At 37.7% G+C, this 24,445-nt stretch overlaps 1 protein-coding gene across 1 annotated transcript in view; it reads right to left on the bottom strand.

The window, feature by feature from the left end:
* ADCY2 (adenylate cyclase 2) overlaps positions 1-24,445 on the bottom strand; it is a 211,461-nt gene that overhangs the window by 135,281 nt on the left and 51,735 nt on the right. The window contains exon 3 of the mRNA XM_032684184.1: positions 10,465-10,626. Within this exon, the coding sequence (XP_032540075.1) occupies positions 10,465-10,626 (162 nt within the window). The remainder of the gene's footprint in view (positions 1-10,464; positions 10,627-24,445) is intronic.

Below are 24,445 nucleotides of genomic sequence, written 5' to 3'. Positions count from 1 at the left end.
CGATTAGAAAGGGCATCATCTCTGCATTCAGAGATCATCAGTGTAGCATCAATAAACTGAACTGAGGTGAGAAACATTCACTGTCTAAGTGACTAGATAGCAGAAAAAAAAAGGTATCATTGCTCATGACTGGAAACAAAAATATGAACAGCAAATGAAGCAAACTCTTAGACCAAATAATAGAGAACATTATTAAAGGTGCCTTATTACCCATGTTTCAACTTTTCGGTATTCTACTTTCTATTTATTAACATTTATGATTTGGTCTCCATTTTTTGCATAGATAATTTAATCTGTTTCTTCTCTGTCTCCTTATCCTTTTTGCTGCGTGTTCTTTTTTATATATCTTGGCCATTTCTCCTCTTTTAAGACTTTCAAATTGTTATCCTATGCTTATTTTAATAAGCAGAAGTGTGTATGGGGGTAGTGGTGCAAGACAAGCCCTAACGCTCTTAACCAACTTAAGTGGATTTGATGTTATGAAATTAATTAAACATGACAAATGAGTGGATCTAAATAGCATGTTAGAGCAAAAGAATCGGAGTTGGAATGTCACTACTTCACTGCCCTGTTAGACTCAGAGGACACTGTCACTACAGCAACAGCCTCTCTGGGTGTCACACAGGGAGCATATCATCTCCTCTCTCCGTTCCTGCCCGCTGGCCTGTGTGTGAGTTGGCTGGAGAAGGCAGATCGCCTGGGAGCATTGCTCGTTGTCACTATGGGTTGTTATTTCCATAGGCCAAATTTTAATGACTCTTTCCACAGGGCAAGTACCATGCAAGCATCCAAAATATCTCTCACAGAGAGTATAGGTGTGTGTACACGAACGTCAGCATCAGACAGCATTCAGAGACCACCAGCAAAACCCCAGCAGACTTCCACCAGAAGCTAAAACTCTGTGGGGAAATGAAAAGATTATGAATCCTGGAAAGAACAACTTTAGAAGAGAGTCCGTCACAGCAGCAGCTCTCCAAGATCGAGCAGAGTGGAAAAACACCTATGATTCGCCTTTTTATTGTACAGTTTTCCCTTGGACTATGTAACCATGCAGCCCCCCACACACAGCGCCATGTTGTCCCCTCTCCCTGAACCAGCCTCTGTGCCTGCACAAGCAGTATGAGTTGTCTCATCCGCTTCTCCCCAATCTCTGGCTTGTTATTGGACTTTGGTCCTCCTGTATCCCCCATTGGTTAGCAGAGCCCTTAAGCCACTCCCTTTCCCCCAGACCTTGGCCCAATCATGTTCCTCCTTCTAAGCCCTACCCCAGAGACCTTAAAACCCCACGGGAGTTTCAAATAAACCACTTTTCGCCCTGGAATCCAGAGAAGAGACTCGGTAGCTCTTTCCTCCTACCGAAGGGGGACCTCACCACTGAGACCCTCTCCGAGAAACCACGAGTGAGGAGTCGTAACCATCAATTCTGTTAAAACTCTATCTCATCACCTACATTCTAAAGGAAACAGGATTATTGCACATCTCATATTTCCATTCAGAGTGTGAAGCTCTCTCACACAAGCTGCTGCAAATCTCCTTGAACAATTTCAACAGTGTTACTAAAAGTACGTATGTGAGTAAATGCTCATCAGGACAGTCTCTTCTTGTTCTGATCACATCCCCATGAGTCTTTGGACAAAGTGTGGCAAATAACGCTGGCAAATAGGATGGACAAATCCTGCTGTGGTTAGCCTGAATAAATGTTTCTGTGACAGAGACACTGCTAAACTAAGATCATGCAGAGTGAGACAAAGAAGATTATTCAAATGTGGCCCTTGGAAATCTTTTAAACAAACGAGCAAATCTCTTCAGAGCAAAACCTGATTTATCTCTTCAGAGCAAAACTCAGTTTTGGCTTCTAAAAGACAAAAGTGTGTCTATGTTGAGGAAGTCAAAATCTCCTGCTTCAGAGATTTGCTATTCATTTGCATGGGAACTGACTTAAACAATTTCCCCTAGTTTAAAATTGATCCAATGAACTTTTAAGTTCCTCTTTTCATCCTCTTCCGTAGTAGCACATAGTGGCAACAATTGTTAGAAGGACAGGCACTGGGATCTTGAATAGCTACTATTTTGCAAGCATGGAAGTCTTCCCACTTATAGGATCAACGGAATTTAGGAGAGAGAAAATTTTCTCTGGGTCAGATTAGTAAGTATTGATAAGGATGTAGAGGGTAACAGTCCCTTTCTTTAGGGCTGAGAACAAACATGTGGTGGAATCCTTTAGGGTGATTTTGCTCAGGTGTTTGTTTCTTGTCCTGCTGAGGCCTCAGTCACTGACCACCTATCAGCCTTAGTTCTTGGCATCCATAACCTGTTGAATCTTCTGCAGAACTATACTGTTTCAACATTGATAAGTCTTAATTATTTGTTAAAACAGTGTAGAGAGCTGTGGATTAACTGTGCTATTGTATATCTAAAGACACAGAAGCTGGCCTAATGTTCAGATTCAGACATCTCTGCACATCTTGTGTTTCCAGAGCAGCATAAGTGCTTTCACGCAGCCTGAACTCCCAAAGCCTGTGAACCTGAGCTAGCTCAGTACAGAGCCAGCTTGATTACTTCCCATCTGTGTTCTTGTGGCTTCTGAGCTGACAGACTGCCACACATCTGTGAGAAAATACAAAGGGACAAAGAAATTAAAGAAAATAAAACTGCAAATAGATTAATGAATGTAACTTTATGTCTGATAAACCACAGCCTATGCTGTTGCAGACTTCTGCAATCAAAATTGAAACATATAGAATAAAACCAGTTAACACTGGAGGAGCCAAACACCAATTGTCACTAATACTGTCCCACTCAGAAACAGGTAAGAGCTAGCAGAGTACAGGCAGGTGACCTTTCCAGCAAATATGCAGCATAGAGTCTTTAGTATACCCAGAACCAGTCTAAACTGACAGTAGATAAACATGATTTATTATACATGACTAGTGAGAGGCACGGGAGAGACATGATTCTTTCTCAGGCCCACACAGAACAAATAATGATGCCATTCACTGGGCATTCAGGAACACATGTACCTTGAGAGGGGAAAGCATATGCAGAGCAATTACCAAAGGTGCAATCCCTGTAAAGAATTAGGAATTCACAGATGTACAGAATCACCGAGGCACAGATCATCCAGTCCAACCCTCCACCCAACACTATGGCTGTAACCCTTAATCCACTAAACCATATCACTCAGCACCAGATCCAGATTTCCTTCAGGGTTTGCAGATTATGTCCTCCAGCTGCTTCCCTGCTGGTAAAGCAGAGTAGAAGGCAGTTTTGAGCTCCATGATCATCACTTCTGTATAGCTGTTATCTTGCTCATTAGCACCATTTCAGTCAGGGTCAACCAACATTTTCCCAGAGCCTCGACATGTTTTAGGGGGCAGAATATGTCAGGAATTACTTGGAGAAAGTTGACACCTGACAACCCTGTTTGGGGAAGGAAGAAGAGGTGGGAGACTAGGAAGGTAAACAAAAGCTGTGCTCCAGGATCAGAGAACAGCTCCCCTTTTACCAGCAGCAAAGCTGGAGCTGCTCAGAAAAAAAATAACACGTGGCAGAATTTTACCTTGTTTGCATCTGGCCTACACATACTTATTTGGTACCTGATTCCATCACACACAGCACCAACAAGATCTGCACTTAAGAGGCTGTAGTTAAGGCAGTTCTCTTTTACTGAAACACACTGAGGATCAATACATGCAGAGTGGGCTGAGGGAAACAAGGCCTATCCAAGGACTTGCATGACCAAGCACTGACAGGAATGCACAGTACAAATTTTGGAAGATAATTAGAACAGGAATGACTTCTGCTTGAGCAGCAGCTTAGCACTGGGGGATGGCAGGATCTTAGACAACAAATAGAAAGACCACATCCTAGCGCAAGTGTCTACAAACAGATGGGGTTTTGAACTACTGCAAGGGAGGCATCTCAGCTGGATTCTGACTTGCCAAAGGCTTCTCTACACAACAAGTGTTTGTGTTCCCAATCCCTCTTACTTTATACTGCACTAAAAGTGGCTCAGTGGATGAGGAAATGTATCCACATATTGATAGTGAAAAACATTTTTTCAACAGAATTCTTGAATGTAACATGTAGGGTTGGATGATAACCCTGTGAGTACATAAAATGACAAAGCATTATGTCTAGAGTGAGCATCACTCAGAATCTAATGCTTCAGCTTCAATAAGAGGAGAAGTAAGTTGCAATAAATTTGACAAATAATACCAAGCTGTAGAAGTACTATGCAACTGAAAAGGCTGGGCAATGTCTGTGAAAATGGAAACAAATCAGCAAAACTAACTCAACTGAAGGATTAAGATTCTTTACTCAAGACAAATTATCTGGACAGACAGTATTGCAAAATTCTGAATGTATGGATTTAATCTTTCACTGGTAAGTTATTATTTACATTGTCACCCTTAAAAGGATATGGAACACAATTCCCTTGAAAAGGTATGCTGTACAAGTGAGAGCTTGGTTGCTGCTCAAGCCTAGAAGTACTGGGATTTCCAAACAACCTTTTACGTTTTTGGAGGTATAGCAGCCTCAAGATTGAGCATTCTGACATAGACATTTTATAATTTCATGAACACACTGAAGTACTGGGTACTTGTTCAACAAATTAATTTATATTCTGAAAAATTAAAATTTCTAAAAGAAATTGTCATTTTTAGGATAATAACTGCAAGCAAAAGCAGTATAAAAGTGATAAACAAATATAGAGATAAAATTCATTGCTGTTAAAAATATTAACTTATATGGAATTGGCACAAATGTCCATCTGACACTTTCAGTGAAGCTTAAGAATCGATGCTAACTGGAGATGTTTCCATGATGTTTTTCTTCCGTGCTTTGGTGATTTCCTACACATCACACCAGAACTACTTTCTATGTATTTCTTAGATGCTGATTTTGGACTCCAGGTAAATGCTGCTTATGAAAACCCGGAACTGCCTGCACACAATTGCATATCACAATGCAATTCTAAGACTTTGCTGAATCTTCCTTCATACTAAGTATTACAGGTCTTCCCTTTACAGCCTTAGGGACTTTACGGCAGATGTTCACATTCTCCATGTTAAAGCTTCAATACTCTGAAACACAGTTATGTATTCTCCTACGTATCTATACTCTTGTAGGCAAGTGGGTTCTTCACAAGCATATCAAAACTGTACAGATTGTCTTAAAAAATCAGTGAAACCCAAAGTAGATCCACTGATTGTAAAAATTAGTTAAAAAACCCACAGCAGATGGCTTTTTAATCTCTGCCTAGATTTAAGCATAAAATCAAGAGTAAAGAAACGTGCAATATTAAAAACTATGACTAATGTATTGCTATGCAGGACATAGCATTCCTCTCTCTAACTGGCTTGCAGCTGCTGTGCAACATGGTGAGCTACACTGCTGCCAGTGTGGGGACAGCAAAGGGAAAATGGCACCAGGTATGGGAGACTGGCAGTTGCTGCTGCAAGAAATACAGCCGCCCTCCTTCGACGGCAGTCACTGCCCTCCATACTTGCAGCAGGGTCAACAGCAACTCATGTCATGTAACTGTGCAACAGAAAGCAGGAGTTGTTTAAGCTGCATTACCTTCAGGAATAATTGTTCCCTACCTCCTCCAAAAAAAGGTATTCAAGGAAGAAGGATATTTTCAACCCACAGTAACAGCTTCTAGCCATTTAGACTACTAAAATTCCTATGTGCTTTAGACTTTCACTGTGCAGCCATACAGCCTTAGGGGTTATACAGCAATGAATGTACTTAAAGACATGGTCTTTTTTCCCAGACTTTTTTTAATAAACGGGATTTTTTCTTACACTGTGTGATAACAGCATAAACCAACTTCTGTTTCTGAGCCCCAGAGCTGTACATTTTCTTCTTAGCCAGTGAATGCTGATGCTTTTTATTTTTATTTTGCTGCTATGCCACTCTATTACATAAAACATGTTATGTAAATACCATTACCTGTTAAAGATATTCAGTTAACAGATGAGTTTAAATCAGTGGTCTAAACATAAGCTATATGCCTCTATGTTGCATGTGGATTAGAACATCTAAATGTATATTACAGATGACATATCAAAGTGGTCCATCTTTGAAAATTGTCCTTCACTTCTGATTATGAGCTTTTGGTATAATTCGTTTCAAGATTTGTAGTGACTAAGAAATTGGTAATTATTTTCTTTAATAAAACCACATTCCATTTTTCAATCCACTGTTGTTTGGTTCATTTGGTGGTTTTTTTCCTGAATAGGCCATAGCCATTTATTTTTTATTTTGTAACAGGAGACCTCAGGCTAGCTGATGGCAAATGCACAAGATCTTGTGGATGTAGCCTTGCAATTGCCCAATTCAAACACTCCTGAAAATAAATTTTTCACTTACCATTTGGTTTTTGCCCACCAGGACAGAACATTATCTTAAGAATTACCCAGACTGCCAGATCACACAAAGGCCTTCATACAAGTTGTTACAAATTGTTTCTTTTTGATATATGTATTCTTGAACAGAGCCCAAAACCAATATAAAATTGTATGTATGTACTCATGCATTCTGCCTAACTGCAATTTTGTGCCTCTAAAAGGGACTCCTTTTACAGTGCTGCAAGAAGGTGCCAAAAAAAATCCCCCCCAAAAGTTTTTAGTGATTTAGCTAAAGTTTGGAAAACACTTAGCCACAGCTCACAGAAACAGATTGCAAGAGCAACGACACTGCTTGTTGAGAAAGTAAAACTAAAAGACTAAAATAAAAATATCACACTCCTCACATAAAACATAGGGGAAAAGAAAAATGGAAGCTTACACGATGTTTAATTATTTTGGTTAGCTCTTTTTTTAACAAATTGAGAACAAAATTACCTCTAATGATAATATCAAGACATTACGAGATCAGAATGGCTGAGCAGTTGATAGCAGAGCAGGAAAAACACAAGTATTTGATTAGAATCTGTTCTGGTTTAGGGAAAAACAGGTTATGTGTTTATAGCAAGAGATGGCAGTTAAATACTTTCCATTCCAGGAATAACAGAAAGAGATGTTAAAGTTGTGAAAGTCTTCTGAGCCAAATGCCTTAACACCATAATTTGACTTATGTTCGCTTACAGCAGTCCTGAAGCACACAGAACAACATCCTCTGTTTGGCAGTAGGATCCTCACCTGGAAAGAGGGAGCAGAGTCCCAGATTCAAGACCGTGTGCCTTGGAAAGGTTTGGCTTAAAATTTCAACAGAAAAAAAAAAACCCAAAACCCACATACACTGTTATTTTTTCATAAACCAAAGCTGGAACACAGGACTCTTTTTCCCCCTTCCTGTCATAGATCCCACAGCTGTGCATTAAATTCCCCACAGAACTGCATAGGGAGACTAACTGGGTATTTTACTGTAGAGTCTGTGTCTCTGTGCTGAGCACACAGCACACTAACCCCTTTGTAGATCTGGCCCCCTATTAGCATTTGGCAGTGCTGCAGCTGCTCCTGGCGTGCTCCTCTAAGGCTAATGCCTACGTTGCAAGAAAGATGATGATGAAGCACAAGTGAGGACACAAAAAAAAACTATGAAAGTGATGAAAGGCTTAGCTAGTGCAAAAGCAGGCAACTCATTTATTTTACTGACAAAAAGGTTATGAGGCAAATTCATGATAGTCTAGAAGTACTCTCATGGGAGAAACAGAAATTGGATACTATTGGGTCTGTCAGCCTACTGGCCAGAAAAATGAGATCCAGAAGCTGGATGCCAAGACTAGACAAATTCCTACTAGGAAAGATGAACAAAATTTCAACATGGACAGTCAACAACCATGGAAAAAACATGAAGGCTTCTAGATGTGCATCTCCATCATTGCCAATTTTTAAAACCAAGGTGGATTCCCTCTTCCCAAAAGACATGCATAGGTCAAACAGACTAGTTCATGTAACCAGTAGAGAGTTTGTTGAAGGATTCTTTATCCCAGCAGGAGGCTTTTATCTCAGTATCTCTAACTGAAACCAACACTGGGTAATCAAGACCATCCTAAACTTTTCAGCTTTAGTGAAGCCACTTTTTGGATGTAAAATCTTACAGAGGACAACAAAAGGAATGACAAAACCAGTAAGATGGGCTCTTCCAAATCTCAATGCTTCTGAACATCGATTTTTCTCTACTGATAGGCTGAAGCTATGATTAACTTTCAAAATGCTATGAGTTGCTAATCAGAGTAACTGAAAAATGCTGAAAAATTGAAGACAGTACAGCAGAGGACCTGATATAAGAAAACAAGGCTGAAAGAACGTTTGTTCAGACGAGAACAGAAAGCTCAGAGAAGATATAATCAAAGTCTTGCAATACATAGACAATAATTATAAAGGAGATACAGGTACTCTTTACAGAAGGATACTTGCTATATATATGAGGTATATATGTTATATCAACTTGAGGTATACCATTGACAAATATTATTTCTCTCTTTTAATGTAATCCATATCTCTAATCTAAGCTCTTATTTGTGGTCTCACTTTTCAAAAGCAAAGAACACAAAACAAACATTTTTTGCTTACACTCCAAAGTATAAACAAAAGTAATCTAAAAGTGTACAGAGGGCAAATGAAATGAAATGAGATAGTGTCATTTAATCCCTTCCACACAGTCGAAAGAATGTAGTGCACTTAGTACTTCCAGTAACTGCCAAGCTATTGGTAACATTTAACACATTTTACAAAGACAGAATACAAAATTGAGAACAACCTGGAAATTAAATACTCTTAAGAGATTGCTGAAAGACTTTCACTCTTTCTGAATGAAACCAGAAGTTACAGAAGAGATAGACACTAATTGTACATCACAGACCATAATTTATTTCTTTTGATTCTGTAGACATGAGGTGTCTAAAGATACAACATCTTCTGAAAGTGCTGTTTTAGGTACATCAAATGTGAATAGTCTAGAAAGATAGGCAAGAAAAATAAATAATTTTTGCAAACAGCAACTTTAACCCAAAATAGTTTTAGAGAAGGAATGACAAACATTAATGCTTTAGCAGTATATCCATGCCCAGAATAAAAGCCACAGGTTGACATAAAACAAATAACATTCTCCCTGATTTATTCCACAACAAATATCAATAACTGTATTACTGAATTATTAAAATACTACATTAACTGCAGATCTTGCTTAACATACAGCGCAACTTTGCAACCTCCACAAAAAACCAAAACTAATCCAAATCAGCAAGAGAAGAGCAAACCTACTTTTCTCATAATTAAAATTTCTACAGAGAATTACATCTTAGATCATATTTTGTTTACCAGATTTCAATTTCAATATTCCATAGAACACAAATTTGCAGCCATGTCTGGAAATAAAATGTATTTTCCTGAACAACAATTTACAAGGCAGGACTTCTGTAAAATCACTGCAATTTCGAAGCTATCCTTTGAGGCACAATATTTTCCAAAGTAAGTCTCAAGTAACTTAAAAGATAAGTAGAAACTACTATTTGCTTCATTCTTAATGCTATTCACAATAAACAGTATCATGCCTGTCTTTCTTTTCTAATAATATGCTTATAAAAATGTGTTTACTTTAAGGTTTCAGTAGCATTTTGATGCAAAATTTAAAGTAATTGTTTCCCTAAGATTGCATAACTATATCAAAAAGCCAAACCCAAGCATTTGTTTTTCAAAATGAAATCTAAATGCTTCCTTAAAAATAGAGATTTCTATCAATGACAGCTGGGATTGTCACAATACTACAACTAAAACTGCAATATTTCACCATTTAAAAGACTTTCTGCAAAACAGTGAGGCAAAACAACTCCTAATATTTGGACTTTTACATATTATTAATCTGCACTATGTCACATAGCAGATTATCAGATTTGAGTTACAATACAAAACCCAACTGCAAACATACATGGATTCCCTAAATGTCATGGAGTCTAGAGTCAATCACTGGGCACAAACAGGATGAGGCTGTAAAATTCCTATTAATGGCTGAGAATTACAAAAGGAGGAGAAGACCTACAGCAGACTTGGAGAGGGCAATGTCTTCACAGCAGATCTTTAACCTAGCAGACCTCAGGGTATTCAAAGGAACAATGTTCTTTTTTTGAATCAAAGATAACACTTTGATGCCTGGATAAAATCCTTGGTCTTGCAAGCTATGTTTTAATAAGATGAGGACAGGAACAAAGTGGTTTACAAAACAGAGGCGTAACACATCTACCACAATACAGCTACATCACATAGTTTTTCAAGCAAGTAAGTTTTTACATTGGTGAGAGCTACGAGGCTGTAGGTTCTACTATTTAAGTGTGCAATCCAGCAAGACATAACATTACTGACACCCTCATTTTAGCAAGTGAATTACCTCTAAATTAGCAATTCAGAAATGAAGACAGAAATAAATTTATACTCCCGAGCACCCGATAAGGCACTCCAGGCTCATTTACCAGGCTATTCAGCACGCAATTAATCATTAATTCCACAAAGCACCTACCTGCCAAACCAAGTGTTCCTTTACAACAGCTGTACCTGATAGACAGACGCTCAGCACAATCGTATGAGATGCAGAGGTCAAGACGCTGGCAACTATAGCGTCTCTCATGTTGAAGGGCAGCATGGTATACACCACAAAAATAATGAACAAGAAAAATGATACCTGTGCAAGACAAAAAAAGAAGCATGTCAAATTTACTTTGTAATAACATTAAAAAAATAGCATTTAATTTTGAAGTCTCTTCAGCATAAAGTTACACAACAGTTTTTTACAGTAAAGTTATTCCTAACCACTCCAGAAAATCAATTTAGGAAGAATTCATTTTTAAAAATGTTGGAAAATTTACAATAAACTAGATTTAAGAAGTGCAGTTGCAAAATACTATATTATGGTTTCAGACCTACACAATACTCCAAACTTTTCAAATTTATCTTTTCAAATTTTATTTTTATTAACAACCTGTTTACCATTAAAAAGCAGGTTTTTAGGACTGGTGGATTCTGATTGTGAACTACATTACAAAACAACCTGCCAAACCCCTCCATAGAGCCTTGATTTCAATACAGAGAGATTTTGTACATTCTGATGCAATAAAAATTCACAATATGTGACATAATGCAAAAAGAAAAAAAAAAGCCCAGGTTCAGCAAAGTATTTTGGCTTAATAAGATTGTATTTTATGTGTATCTACATGGCCTATGTCAAATTCCATCAAAATACTACATTTTAAGGAAATACATTTATTTAGTCATGAAAAACATTTTCAGAAAATCATAGCCCATATGCAAAATTTCCGGTTAGCTTCTTTTAAAGAATACTAGTGTCCAAACTAACATTATGGAACAAACTCTCCAAATGCACAGCCCAACCTGTAACAGCAAAAGGGATTCCTTCACTATACATAGAAAATACATATTTGATGGTATGCATATGTTCCAAACTCCACCACACACTTGAAAAAATGTAACTACATTTGGGACACAGGTTTTGTACACATGAGTAGGCAATTCTGAAAATGTGCCAGCTTCTGTATAATTATATCTCTAAGTAAGGTTTTCCATCAGTTTTAGTTGAGTTGCAAGTCTATTCACCACCTAGCAGTTGTACACACATAGTATGTAACTCAGAAAACTCCCAAGCAGGCATGAGCAATAATAATTTGCTGCTTGCTTCCCTTAGTGTCAGTTTGTTTTCTTCACATCTGCATGTGCTGATTATATAATCAAACCTGAACCCTAAGGTATGTGTACCTACAGGACAATGGAGGTATTCTTTTCCATCATGGAGGCAGAGCTGGATGGAGAAGGAAGTCCACTTCTGTTCTCTACTCAGCTTTCTCCCATTCCTCCTTTAAGATTAATCCAGCTCCTTCCAGATCTCTCATGCTCTTTTCAATGCTGCCTATGCTTGAGTTAAACAGTTCACATGCTTGAGTTAAACAGTTCAACGCCATGAAATGAAACAAAACTATGAGGGAAATGAGGGATAATAAGAAAATACAGTAATAAAAAAGGCAAAGCAAAAGCTTTGCTTCTCTACTGTTTCAATCTACCAGCTGACAGCAAAAGGAAACAAAAGTGTTTGATATCTGTTTGGTTTCAGTTCTTCCTAAAAGTTTTAAGTGATCAGATGTTAGTAAAACCAACAGCAAAGGGTATAAAAATTTGGTCTAGGTAAGAGAAGGGTTAAGCAAGTATGATGTTTTAAAATTGTCCTGGCTAGAGAAAAATCAACTGTGATACTGAGAGAATTAACCAGTAGTCTTAAAACCTGGAAAAGATATAGAAAGCTCTGGTAGGCTAGAAAAGGAAACAAAACACATGCCTTTGAAAGGCTGGGAAAAGGGCTAAAACTTGTCAGCTTAGCTTTAACACCTACAGCAGTACCAGAAAAAATAGTAAAACAATTAATAATCAAGATTACTGAAAGTTAAGAAAAACACAGGTAACAGCCAATGTGATTTTCCTGAGAACAAATCATGTTAAAGCAATCACAATAACAGGCATCGGTACAGGGGAAAACCCAAATAATGAATTAGGCAGCAACAAGGGATGTGAAAAGTCTTCTAATATAGGCATAAGAAGAATGGATACCAGAGCCAAAATACCTTACCAGCATGTAAGACCAGCTGCCTAAGACATGTTTCCAGTTAAAGGCCAGTCTGGATGGGGCCCTGAACAACCTGGTCTAGTGGAAGGTGTCCCTGCCCATTGAGGGGGGGGTTGGAAGTGGACTTTAAGTTCTCTTCCAACGTAAATCATTCTATGATTCTATGATTAAAAAACGGTTTGAAGAAGAATCATCTTGGACCCTAGTCCTGGAAGAAGGATTTCAAATGCTCACATTCCTAGAGATTTTTCATGAAAACAAAGTTTTATTATTTCAAGTTTAGCTTTCTCATTGACTACAGGGAAAATGGCATTCAAGTATTTGTGAAAATTTTATTATTAAAACATAAAAAAATTTCCTTCTCTAACGGTCTTGTCTCCAAAAAATAAAACTGGCATATTTTTTGATATCTGATTTTATAGCCAGACTAAATGATCCACTCCATTTGTGAGGTACTTATTAAAATTCATTAGTGGATATAAGATAGAATATGACACTGTTGTTTTTTTCAATTTTGATATAAAACAGGCTACTAAGCATGGAAAAAAAAATCGGCATTTTGTAATGCTCCCAGTGATATCAGCTGAATCAGCTTCAAATTTGTTGTATATCTGTAACCAACTATCCTTTCTTTAACCCCACTATTTTCCTTGCTCAAAATAAATGGATAATTTCAACATTCCACAACTACAAACAGAGAGTGCTTTTACAAGGTTCAATTCCCTTGACACTACATTTCAAGTTCTCCATTTCTGAACATCAAACAGGCTGGGTTGCACTGGAACTGTTAATAAACACTTGACAAAAATTGACCCATCAGTTCTTGAAATTTGGGTATCAGAATGCTGTTACAAAGCAGAAGAGCTATCTATAGTCCTGCTAAGACAGAAACTCTCATCCAAAACACATAGCAAACAGCTCCTGCCAATAGCTCTTTGATTCTTGGTTACACTGCTTTTCTCCTATTTCCAGTAGTAGTCTAATGACCCAAGAAGTTGAAAGCTCCATTTATCACAGAAGTTGCTTTTTTATTTCACCATGGCTCAAGAATATTTCCCCCTCGTAGCCTGAAATAAGATGCTTCTACACTTTATCTTGATAGTAGATATGCATGGTATGTAAGATGTGGGACCTTTCAACATACTTCAAAATGTCAGTGTATTTCAGTATGAGATCATGGAAGTCAATACTCAAAGGTTTATAAGCAGGTAAAAAGAAGAGACAAGCTTTTTGGACTGAGTCACAGTCTGAAGAATGGTCAGTGGCCCTGACCATTGATCTATTTCATGAAAGGCTCTTTTCATTATCCTTTTGTATGAATTGGCAGAATATTGGTGATAGTAACATGAAAAAGCAGTGATGACAAGCTTCGAAGGACCCCAGTATCTCATTGTAAGACATACTAATACTAATGCTCATCATTGGATGCCTGCACTTGGTGTGTGTACCCGTCAGTAAACACAGCATTAATATACAGTGCACAATTTTTGACACTATTAAAAGGAGTCTGTTCCACCAACGTGTGCCATAATCACAAAGCCTGTTGCTGTTTTGAAACTGTGTTGGAAGCAATCTCTAATGTGAGTCATCACTATGACTGCCTAGTTGAAACACACTTTTTGCCCTAATCTGAACTTACATTGCTTTAGGAATTTGATTTTCAGAGACTTTATCTATGAGTTTATGTTATCCATACCTTGGAGATGGGGAGTGCATGGGCATTCATGGTATGCATCATAGCACATAGCATTCCTTTTTAGTTAACACTGGTGTAACATCTTACAGAGAAGTATGTGGCTTTCCTGCTTTGATTGAGGGGTATCCATGACTCTGGTCCATCACTCTTGACTGTCAGAGCTTAGCAAACCCTGAGTTTGTTTGCTGCTCTCCATATTTCTTTCCCATACTTCAGTAGGGCCACATTTTCATCTACTATGTAAGCAGTTCTTTTCCACAGCAATTTAAAGGATGATGCAACTACCATAGTGGTCATAGTGTAGCTGTGTAGATGGGTATGTAACAGACTATTTTTCTCCAGATTTTGTGCAGCTGCTTTCAGAAGGGCAGCAAAAGTCCTCATATAGGTTGAGGTAGTCATGCCACTAAGGAGAGTTGGGCACCAAATGGTATAATGACACCATGGTGTGGGGTATCAACGATGATCACGAACCCTCAAAAAACCTCATTCTTGTCACAGAATACAACACAAAACTGTAAGTAAGCATCTTCATGCATCATGCAGAATGGAAAGACACCAGTTGCACAAGACAGAGAAGAAGATCCTTCTTTAAACCAAACCCATTCTGAGTATTTGTCATGTTGGCAGTTTTGTCCCAGTATCTCTAGACGTATATTTGCTACTGCAGCCTCTGACCTACAGTGTTGACTGTGACCTAGGAAAACTGGTATGAAATTGATAGTACTTGGTGGTTCACAGACATTGCTGTTGGAAACATCACTAGTTTGGACTGTGACAGCACAAACTGCAGTGGACCCAAGTCATGAATCTATGCTGGTTTTGGAGCCCACGGATGCAACCTGTTCTCAGAAACCACGTCCCCCTGTTGTCACCAGTTTCTCCTCTGACTGGTGTTGCCTTAGCTCTGAAGGGTATCTGAAGTAGAAATTTTAACATATTTTACACATTAAAATTGTCTTTCCTAGCACACAGGGTATCAGAGGGGATGTTGCTTTTGACACTGAGAACAACTGTACAAAAAGATACTAATCATTCCTTTTGTACAAATTATATTCCAACAACTCACAATTTCCCATCTAGACAGCCTTTTTTAAAACTGTGTTAAGATGGTTAATTGAAACTGGCTTGGCATGTATAAAATTCACTCAATTTAATGTTACTCTGACCAGAATTTCCCCTTGAGGAGTACAACACTTTGGCACTGAAGCTGGCATGCAAATCTGAATGCTCCATTTCAGTATGAGTTAGGGGAAAACACTGCTTTGATCACAGTCAGCAGTAATGAGGCTACGGCTAATAAAATAACTGTAGCTGTTTGGGACAACTTCAACAGGGCTACCTTTTCACTGTGAAACCAGAAAAGACCCTGTTCCCATAATTAAAATGTTAGACTACAAAAATTCATACTAAGTCAGCCAGCCCACTACAGAATCACTTTCAGAGGTTTTTTGAGATCAGCTTCCCCCTTACAGTGTAAAGGGAGTAAAAATTCATCAGGTAATTAAAGAATTTTCCCTTGGAAAGGCACTTAGATTACATCCACTGATTTCAAATGTCATCTGTATACCTAATTTCATAGAAGACACTCTAGCTTTTCTAAATAAATAGTTAGGTTTTGTAACAAAATTGGCAGGACTTACTAATCTTAAAAAATAGTTACAAATACCATGTTTGTAGTTTAGTACAATAACTGTATGTTACAGCTTTGTGTTCGTAAAGGTTGCAAATATGTAAAGGTCTTTGCCATTCTACTTCTGAATTCCATCCCTCAAAACTTCTGACTCAAACTTCTAAAAGCCGGGCAATGTTCAGAGAACAAAACAAGTTACCCAGATAAAACAAAAAAATTCACTGAGTACTAAAATCAGCTTCTTTTCTGAGTCATCTATAAAAAGGCTTAAATTATGAAAGCATTGGATAAGATGAAGATGGAAATATTGTTCACCAAACCCTGAAACACCAAAAAAACCAAACACTCAATGAAACTAGTAGAAGATTGGTTGAAAAAAGGTGAAAAGGAAGTACACCTTTACCTAGAGGACACCTGCCACAGGAGATCATAATATACCATAAGGATGAAAAAAGAGATTAAACAAATTCACGGACACCTTGTCCATAAACCAATAATAAAAAGACAAGGCAGGGAAATGTACCCTGGGATTTTGCTAACACACCTGTGGAGACTGGGCAAGGTATGAAGGAAACTGACCACAAAAAGGGATCAAGCTTGTGTGCTGCCTTTTAATAGCATCTTCTCTAGCACTTCTTGGAGACAGCATACTGGGCTAGATGGACTATGGTCTTACCCTGCAGGAAGTTCCTTGTGTTCTTGAGCTAAAGCTCAGAAGTGCTTCAAAGAAAGAGATAAAGCAGTTCTGATACAGTATCCTCCCTGACTTTAAAATAAAGCAAGGGAATTCAGAAAAAGAACTGAAAGTCCAAGGATACTATGAATAGAAAGCATTGTAGAACCATTTACTAGTTGGAAGGGAATTGTGAAAGTTAAACTTTGAGCAACAATAGAATAAAATATAGAAGAAGATAAATTCACCCTATGTTTCTCAAGTCCCTGGTACACCATAAACCTCAAGAATAAAATCAACAAGGAAGATTTTGTTTGGAATTTACTCTATAAATTTCCACAATAAACTATAACTTCAAATATTTTTACCAAACGCAAGGTTTATTTTCCAATAATTGTCATAGAGATAGTAAACAACCCTGTAAATCATGCCTTGTTCTTGATCATACAGAACACTCTAATAATCCCTTTCTATTGTGCACAGGTCTAGGTTTAAATGTCATCAGGAAACTAACAGTCATCCCAACCTCTGCCAAAAAATTAACCACAACCATTAGCAAAATGGGACAATAAAAGCAAGTTGATTGCACTAAAACGGATATTTTTAAATAACTGTGCAATAAGAGACCTTCAAATGTGCTCCTAAAGTAACATATTAATGTGACAATCAAAAGACTTCAGAAAAGGAAGGAAAATTCATATTTGAAATAAGATATAATCTGATTGCTTTCTATGTCACGGAATCTTTTCTTTCACTGGATTGGATCAGTAAGAGGGACACGGGATCTGGAAGAAGTGACCCAAGGAACATCAGTAGAGACTCAAAAATCCATAATAATTTTTGGCCCTTCCTGCTACAGTAAGAGGAAACTGAGCAACCATCATCTCTAGCAGATTTGAGATTATTCCCAAACTCACTAAGAAAGAATTTAGTTTACACTGTATGCCTGTTTTTACTATCTTTCTCACTCAATTCTCTTCTTTCTGCTGTATCTTATCACCCTTGTTTCAACTACACTATAGTCAAAGCAGTCAAGAAGACAGATTTGCTGTTTCAATGCTGATAAGTCCCTGAAAGCAGAAAGACAACATGAAGCACTATATAGCCCAACAATGGCATCTCTTTGCAATGATTTGAGACTCTAACTGGATCAGATGACAATATGATATGTCTTCAGTATTTTCAGTGATGAGACAAGTGAAAAGCATCAGAGATAGTGAATACATTGTTCATCCTTGTTATTTTTCTCTCCTGTGTTTTCCCCATAAATATTGGGATCAGAAACCTACAATTGCAGCCTGATTATCATAGCTAGCATTTTCTCTAAAAGGGACAACTGAGACCCTCTTTAATGTTACCTTAATAATTTTGGGGCTTTTTTTAATCTAAGGACAGTGAGAAAGGCATGATAGCACATTATTAAAACCAAAGTCGTCTTTTCATGCCACCATAGAAGTAAAGCCAAACTCTGGCTAAGACCACACTGCATCTTATTCAGAACAACACTACAGAATTCTAAACTGTAATTAAATTAACACATTTTAAAAGTGGAAAATCAAAAGAGATCCAAATGGCTATACAGTATATGTAGACAGACTGAAGACCAAAGCAATAAACTGTAATTTCACTTGGACTGCTAAGGAGGTTATTTTACAATACTCAAGTACCATGCACAAATTTAAAAGGAGTTTAAGAAGAACATACATTGAAAACATTTTCAAAGTTTCTATGAAGAAACACGAAACCAAAAGATACATAAAAACCTAATCTGGTTAGATAGGATGTGAAAATCCATGTTAAAATATGCATGCTCGCATATACACAGAAAATACTAGCAATGACAGCAATTAATATAAATCAGAAATCAAATAAGCTAGTAAGGACAGAAGACAAATACACCACATTTCAGGGAGAATACATTACATTTTCAGGAGATCAAAGGAGCTTTTTACACGTGTTTGGCATGAAGTAAGTCTAACACTGAATTTCATCAACTATTATAAGAGAATGTAAAACTTTTAATTCCAGCAAAAGAAAAGCAGAACCATCAAATAAAAATGTCTGTTCTCTATTAAGGGAAAAGCTAAATGATATATGTACACCATGCTAGAGAATAATTGCAGTACAGTTTCATGTTCCAAAATATTAGCTCACAAGTATATAAAGCCATAGATAGCAATGTTGAGACATTTTTAAACAGCAGGTCCAATAAACCATGCTCAAGCATCTTACAAGAGTTCTGGATTATGTATGTTGATTTTCTGTACTTCCTAAACACCAGGTCAGTTCCAGAGAACTGCAGTAAAATTGGATTGTCAGAAGGTAAAAACAGGAAGTAAAAACAGCAAATAAATGGTCAGCTTTTATACTGGAAGGACTGTGTTATTGGATTCAGAGAATTTATGCTATGTCTTCCTAAGTGTTTTGTAAAAAGGAGAGGAACAGTGATGTGGCAATGATTGATGTGATTTTAATATTGTTCAACGTATTCCAAAACAACAAAACATGGGAAAAGTTGCAGAAGTGACTCACACTGGTGTGACTGGGTCTTAAAATAGCAGATGAAATCCAACATGATAAATGCAAAATAGCAGGCATGGAGAAAACAACTTTAACTTACAAAAGCAGTCTTCACATTAATTGCTACATCCTCTGAAAAAGATACAAGACTCACTGTGACTAGCTCTTTGAAAAAATGAATGATAGCAATGGTTTAAAAGGCAAATAAAAGGACAGCAATAATTAGGAAAAGAATGGAGAATCAAGTGTCATGATGACATTGTATGAATCCATGGTGGGCATATTTCTTGTATAGTTCATGCGATTCTTTTCTCTCTATCTTAAAAAAAAATCCAAAGGAAAAAAACTCATGTTGGTAACACACACCCCCCCTCAGCATTCTCTTCTCTAGGCTGAAAAGCCCTAGCTCTCTCACCCTGTCTTCAAATGAGATGTTCCAGTCCCTGAGTCATCTTTGTGGCTCTTCACTGGACTCAATTCATTAAATGTGTATTTCTCTTGTACTGGGGAGCCTAGGACTGGACCCTGCACTCCAGATTTAGTGTCACCAGGGCTAAGCAGTGGGGTAGTCCCTCAACCATTAGGAAGACTATAGTTCTTCCTAATGTAGCCCAGGGCATGATCACAGACCAGGTCCAGTACCACCCAAAACTCTGAGGAAGTCTAAGCCCTGAGAGACCTATGCCTCTGACATACTGACCCACAGGAACACTGCAGCCATCAGAGGAGCCTCAACAATACACTGAGAAGCCCTGGAAATCTTCTGTGTTCATGGTTGTCAGAGAACTCATCAAGAGCAGTGCTTGAAAATGAAGAAGGAAGTAAAGCAGGAGTATACAGATGGTGGTAACACTGAGTAGTCTTTTCGTCTACTGATCAGAAGCATTCCATTCCTTGAGATACTCAAGTGTCAGCAAAGGGCAACACCCTCAGTGAGCTGACATTTGCTGTGGCTGGTGTCAGAACTAAGGGAATAACCAGACAGTGATAAAGGGTCATGGTTGGGGTACATCTGGTAGAAAAATTTAGACTTCTGAAGAGCCTGAATAGAGGAAAATTGGATTTCCTTTGCACAGATCAATAGTCTCATACAGCAGCTCAAGTAAGAAATTGCGACAAAGGAAAGACATGGTACACTGATATGACTCCACTTAAAAAACCCCAATATTCTGAATACATTTTTTTTTTTTTTTGCAAATTATGGTTTATGGTAAGCATATATTTTTGGACAAAACAGAGAAGAAAAGCAAGACATTGTTATCATTTACCTTGGCTGGATGCCCTGTGTCCACCGAGACTCTGCCCAACCCCCCCCAAAGGGAAAAGGAAGAGAGAGGGAAGGGGGGAAATAAAAAAAAAACTTGCAAAACCAAGGCCGCTGAGAAAGGCAGTTTTAAATTTACACAGAGAAGAAAAAGAGAACTATAAGCACTACACACAGGGAAGACTGACAACAAAGACTACCTCCCCACGAGAGGTGTTTTCCTCCTCTGAAGAACAGCTGTCTATCCCACGTAACTGTCCCGGAAGAGAAGGAAGGAGTTGTTTCCTTCTTGTCTCTTTATATCTGAGCTGACGTAACATGGTATGGAATACCTTATTGGTAAAATATACATTAGGTGACCTATCCTAGTTCTGTTTCCCTCCCAGGGAGGGTTACAAACCCACTACACCAAGGAAAGGAGCCCCTTAATAACTGTCCTCAAATACTGTGACTGTGTATGGAGTGCTAATAGCATGATGTTAATAGAAAGGAAGAAAACAGATTTCTTCCTTAGGAGACCTGCCGAAATAGGACATAACATCTCCTTGGAAAATTTTATTACTCATACAAACAACATGCCTAGAAGTGCATGCCATCAAAAAAGTGGAAAATGTCATGTTAAAATTATCTAAACTGTGAAGGGGAAAAAAACCAAGAAAAATTCACAGTATTTAATTGTCATGAGGCTAAAACAGGTTTTGTAGCACTTACTCAAAAATCTGTGCTATACTCCTATGACACCAGCCTTTCCCAAAGTTTTTGAAAACATCTGATAATACATTCCCAAAAACTTTAATACAGGGTGAAATTATCACTCTGGTTCTTGCATAGTGCCTTTAGGACCTCAGCCTTTCATATTGCTCAAAGCTTCCTATTTGCAATGTTGGCTGTTATGCCCATGGGTCTGCACGTGCCAGCCCAAACTGTTGCTGTAGTGGGTTCCCACGGAAAAAGATTGTCACTGACCTGGGTATCACCTCTTTTTTTTCCCCCTTTTCTCCCTCTTCAGCTGTGGCTTTTGATTTACATTAGCGGACCCGATAATAAGAATGCAGAGAGTTTTGCAGCTATTGACATTAGCATGTTCCAGTCAGCACTAACAGCATCCCATGCAGGAATGATCATCTGGGAGTCTAAACAGGTCCTGAAGAGAAGCATACAGTCACTATGGGATAAGAACTACAGGGAGAACCACTTACTGGACTAGAGGAGATACACAGGAAAGGATGCTTATCTGGAGTGCCTCTGATGCTTCTCCTCCCAGTTGCCCCTGGGGAAAGTTTGGTTTTTCCCTTTTTTATCTCTTTCTTACTTTGCTTCTGTTTCTTCCCACTACAGTCAATGCATGCCATCAGCTACAAACCTTGCTGATAAATCTCTGTGCGTGTGAACTTGTCCCAACATCTTTCAGTCAACATGTTTTCCCCTCAACTTTAGAAAACCACAAAGTGATTTCTAATTCAAAAAGCAGTCAGATTTTGGTAGCCACTAAGACAACAACTTTTACATGAACGCTGGGGACCAACAGTGCTAGCAGCTTGGATGTTGCTTCCTTAGGAAGGACGTAGTGCTATTGTGAAAGGGCAGTCCAGGTTTCCTTTATCCTTTCACTCCAGACAAACCTTCTGGTAGGGCAAAAGGCACAGGTGTGGGATGCAAAGGTTGAACAATTATGTAGGAATGGACATGTGCACCAAAGCCAGTAATGATAAGGACAACAAAAATCATCATCATTATAATTTCTTCTCCAGTTTTGACATGTAAAAATTACATGTTTTACTCATAACACTCTTCCAAGCAAAACAAAAAGAGGGAGAGGGTATTCATACATTTATTTCCTACTTCCCCATTTGTCAAACTGTCTTTTTGGGAGCACTAATCCCTACTAGATTCATGGATATAGATCAAAGTTAATTCTCTTACAGGGATTTAATTTCAATTGAAATTCAAGAAAAAAAAAGTGGGTAAAACAATTTCATGGTTATTCATAGGAATTCAACCTGTTTCGATAGCATAGATAGGCCTTCACTTGAGATCTGTCAGAGGTTTAACCTGTTTTACATAAAGACTGAAAGGAGAAAGATTAAACTGGAGAGTGGTTACACAGAAATTATATTCAAACGAATTTAACCTGACAGACAAGCAGATTCACCATTATCACAGTCATCCCAAACTTCTCTCATTGCCTGCCTGTGTACTGTTCAAGGTCAAATGCTCTTCTGAGCCCAGGTTTTTCACAATTAGCTTCTTTTCCTTCTAAATCCAAACCCTGTTGTCACAATGCAGCTGGGATTTGCTCTCCAAAGATTTGCGTGGATTTCTTTTGAAATTGTGAATATAGCAATGTGGAAATCAATCAAAAATGATAATGATGTCTTTGAGAAATTCTCAGATGAATTTCAGACATACATATATGCACACACACTCTTTGTTATGGAAATGAAAAATATAATACTGGTCATTTCAGAATATAAGTAAATATAGATTGATAATATTTTAATGTAATATCTGTATTTAAAACAATATTATGTAAAATTTGAAGTCATTTTTCAATAGAGACCAACAATAGAGTATATCCTTAGGCTAGGTGATCTTAATAATCTTTATAATCCTGATTTTAAATACAGAGTCCATATTCTAAATATTGCAGTTACTTTTATAAAGTGTTATTGATTTGATGAACAAGGTAGGCCCAAATATTCATGAACCAGTGACGTGATTTCATGTGCAGCTCTTAATTGTAGCTATCTTCTAATTACAAAGAGATTCATTATGTAGCTGTAGGATTAGTTAAATGCGGTAGACTAAATTAATCCCAGTAGGATGAATACAGAGGAAAAGTTATCCCAATCTATTTTAACAAGCATGGGATTTCATGTCCCGCTGTGTTTCAAATATTAAAATTAGTCAACAATTAATTTACATACTATTTGGAAGAAGGTTCCACCATTGCTTGCTGAAAGGACTGTTGTTTCACACCTGCCATTTCACACCTTTCACACTGTAAAGCTTTTTCTCCTCAAGAGTTTTCAGTGGAACAATTTTTATGGAAGTCTGGGTCCCCAAAGGAAAAAACCAGCATACTCAAAATCCCAGAAAGAATGACACAACTTCCAAAGTAATCAGTATAGCACCTTTTTGCAGTAAAATGTGCCTAAGCAGTGTATAACACACACACAACCAGAACATTTTTCTGAATTGAACAACGAAATATTTGTCGCATTTCTTCACTTAATAATTTTAGGTTGGAAGGGACCTCTGGAGGTCATACAGTCCAACCTCCTGACTAGTTTCAAAGATAGATAATGGTCAAATTACTTCATATAATGAGCACAAATCTCGAAATAGTTTACTGTTGTCTACACAAAACCATGTGTGCTTTACAGAGTGATGAGTTAATTAAAAGAGACAATAAACAGAGAAATATAACATAAAAACCTAAACTGTTCTTCAGTTTTTTTCTTACAGTAGGACATAGCACTTGTATTATCAAAATTGGTATTCAATTTCTCAAGTGAATAGAACAAGGCAATTCCCCTAAAATGAGAGGAATACTTTTAACCTCTTTATTGACATACTCAATCCCAAATCACTATTGAAGCCAGACCCCTAAATCCAGTCAAGTTCCTAACAATAGCAGATACAACTGGAAGAAAAAAACTGCCAAAATTACAGGAGTCACAAAATGTTTAAAAAGAAATGGTCACATTCTGCCTAAATTATGACACAGTTTATGGAACCACACAACTTTGCCCATGAAAAAAATAGCAGGAAAATAAAGGCAAGAATTTGCAGATACTGTTGGGAATGCAATGATAGAGATACTCCAACGAAAGTGTGAAATACAAATGTCCTCCTTACAGTTATTGCAACAATACATCAGTGATCCCTCTTTTTTTTTACTGTCTGATTGTTCACAGGCACAGAAGTAGATGGAAACACAAAGACATCCACATTAGCAGATATGGTTGAATTCTACCTCCTAATAAATGTTTGTGGATCATACTATAGAAATCAGTGGAAACCATGTATGCCATGTAGAAGAATACAGTCATAAGATGATATTCTCAATATATTTCTGAGGAG

The sequence above is a fragment of the Chiroxiphia lanceolata genome, chromosome 1, assembly GCF_009829145.1.
Source record: "Chiroxiphia lanceolata isolate bChiLan1 chromosome 1, bChiLan1.pri, whole genome shotgun sequence".
In the NCBI taxonomy this organism is placed as follows: Eukaryota; Metazoa; Chordata; class Aves; order Passeriformes; family Pipridae; genus Chiroxiphia; species Chiroxiphia lanceolata.
This window is presented reverse-complemented; position numbering and strand designations above follow the sequence as displayed.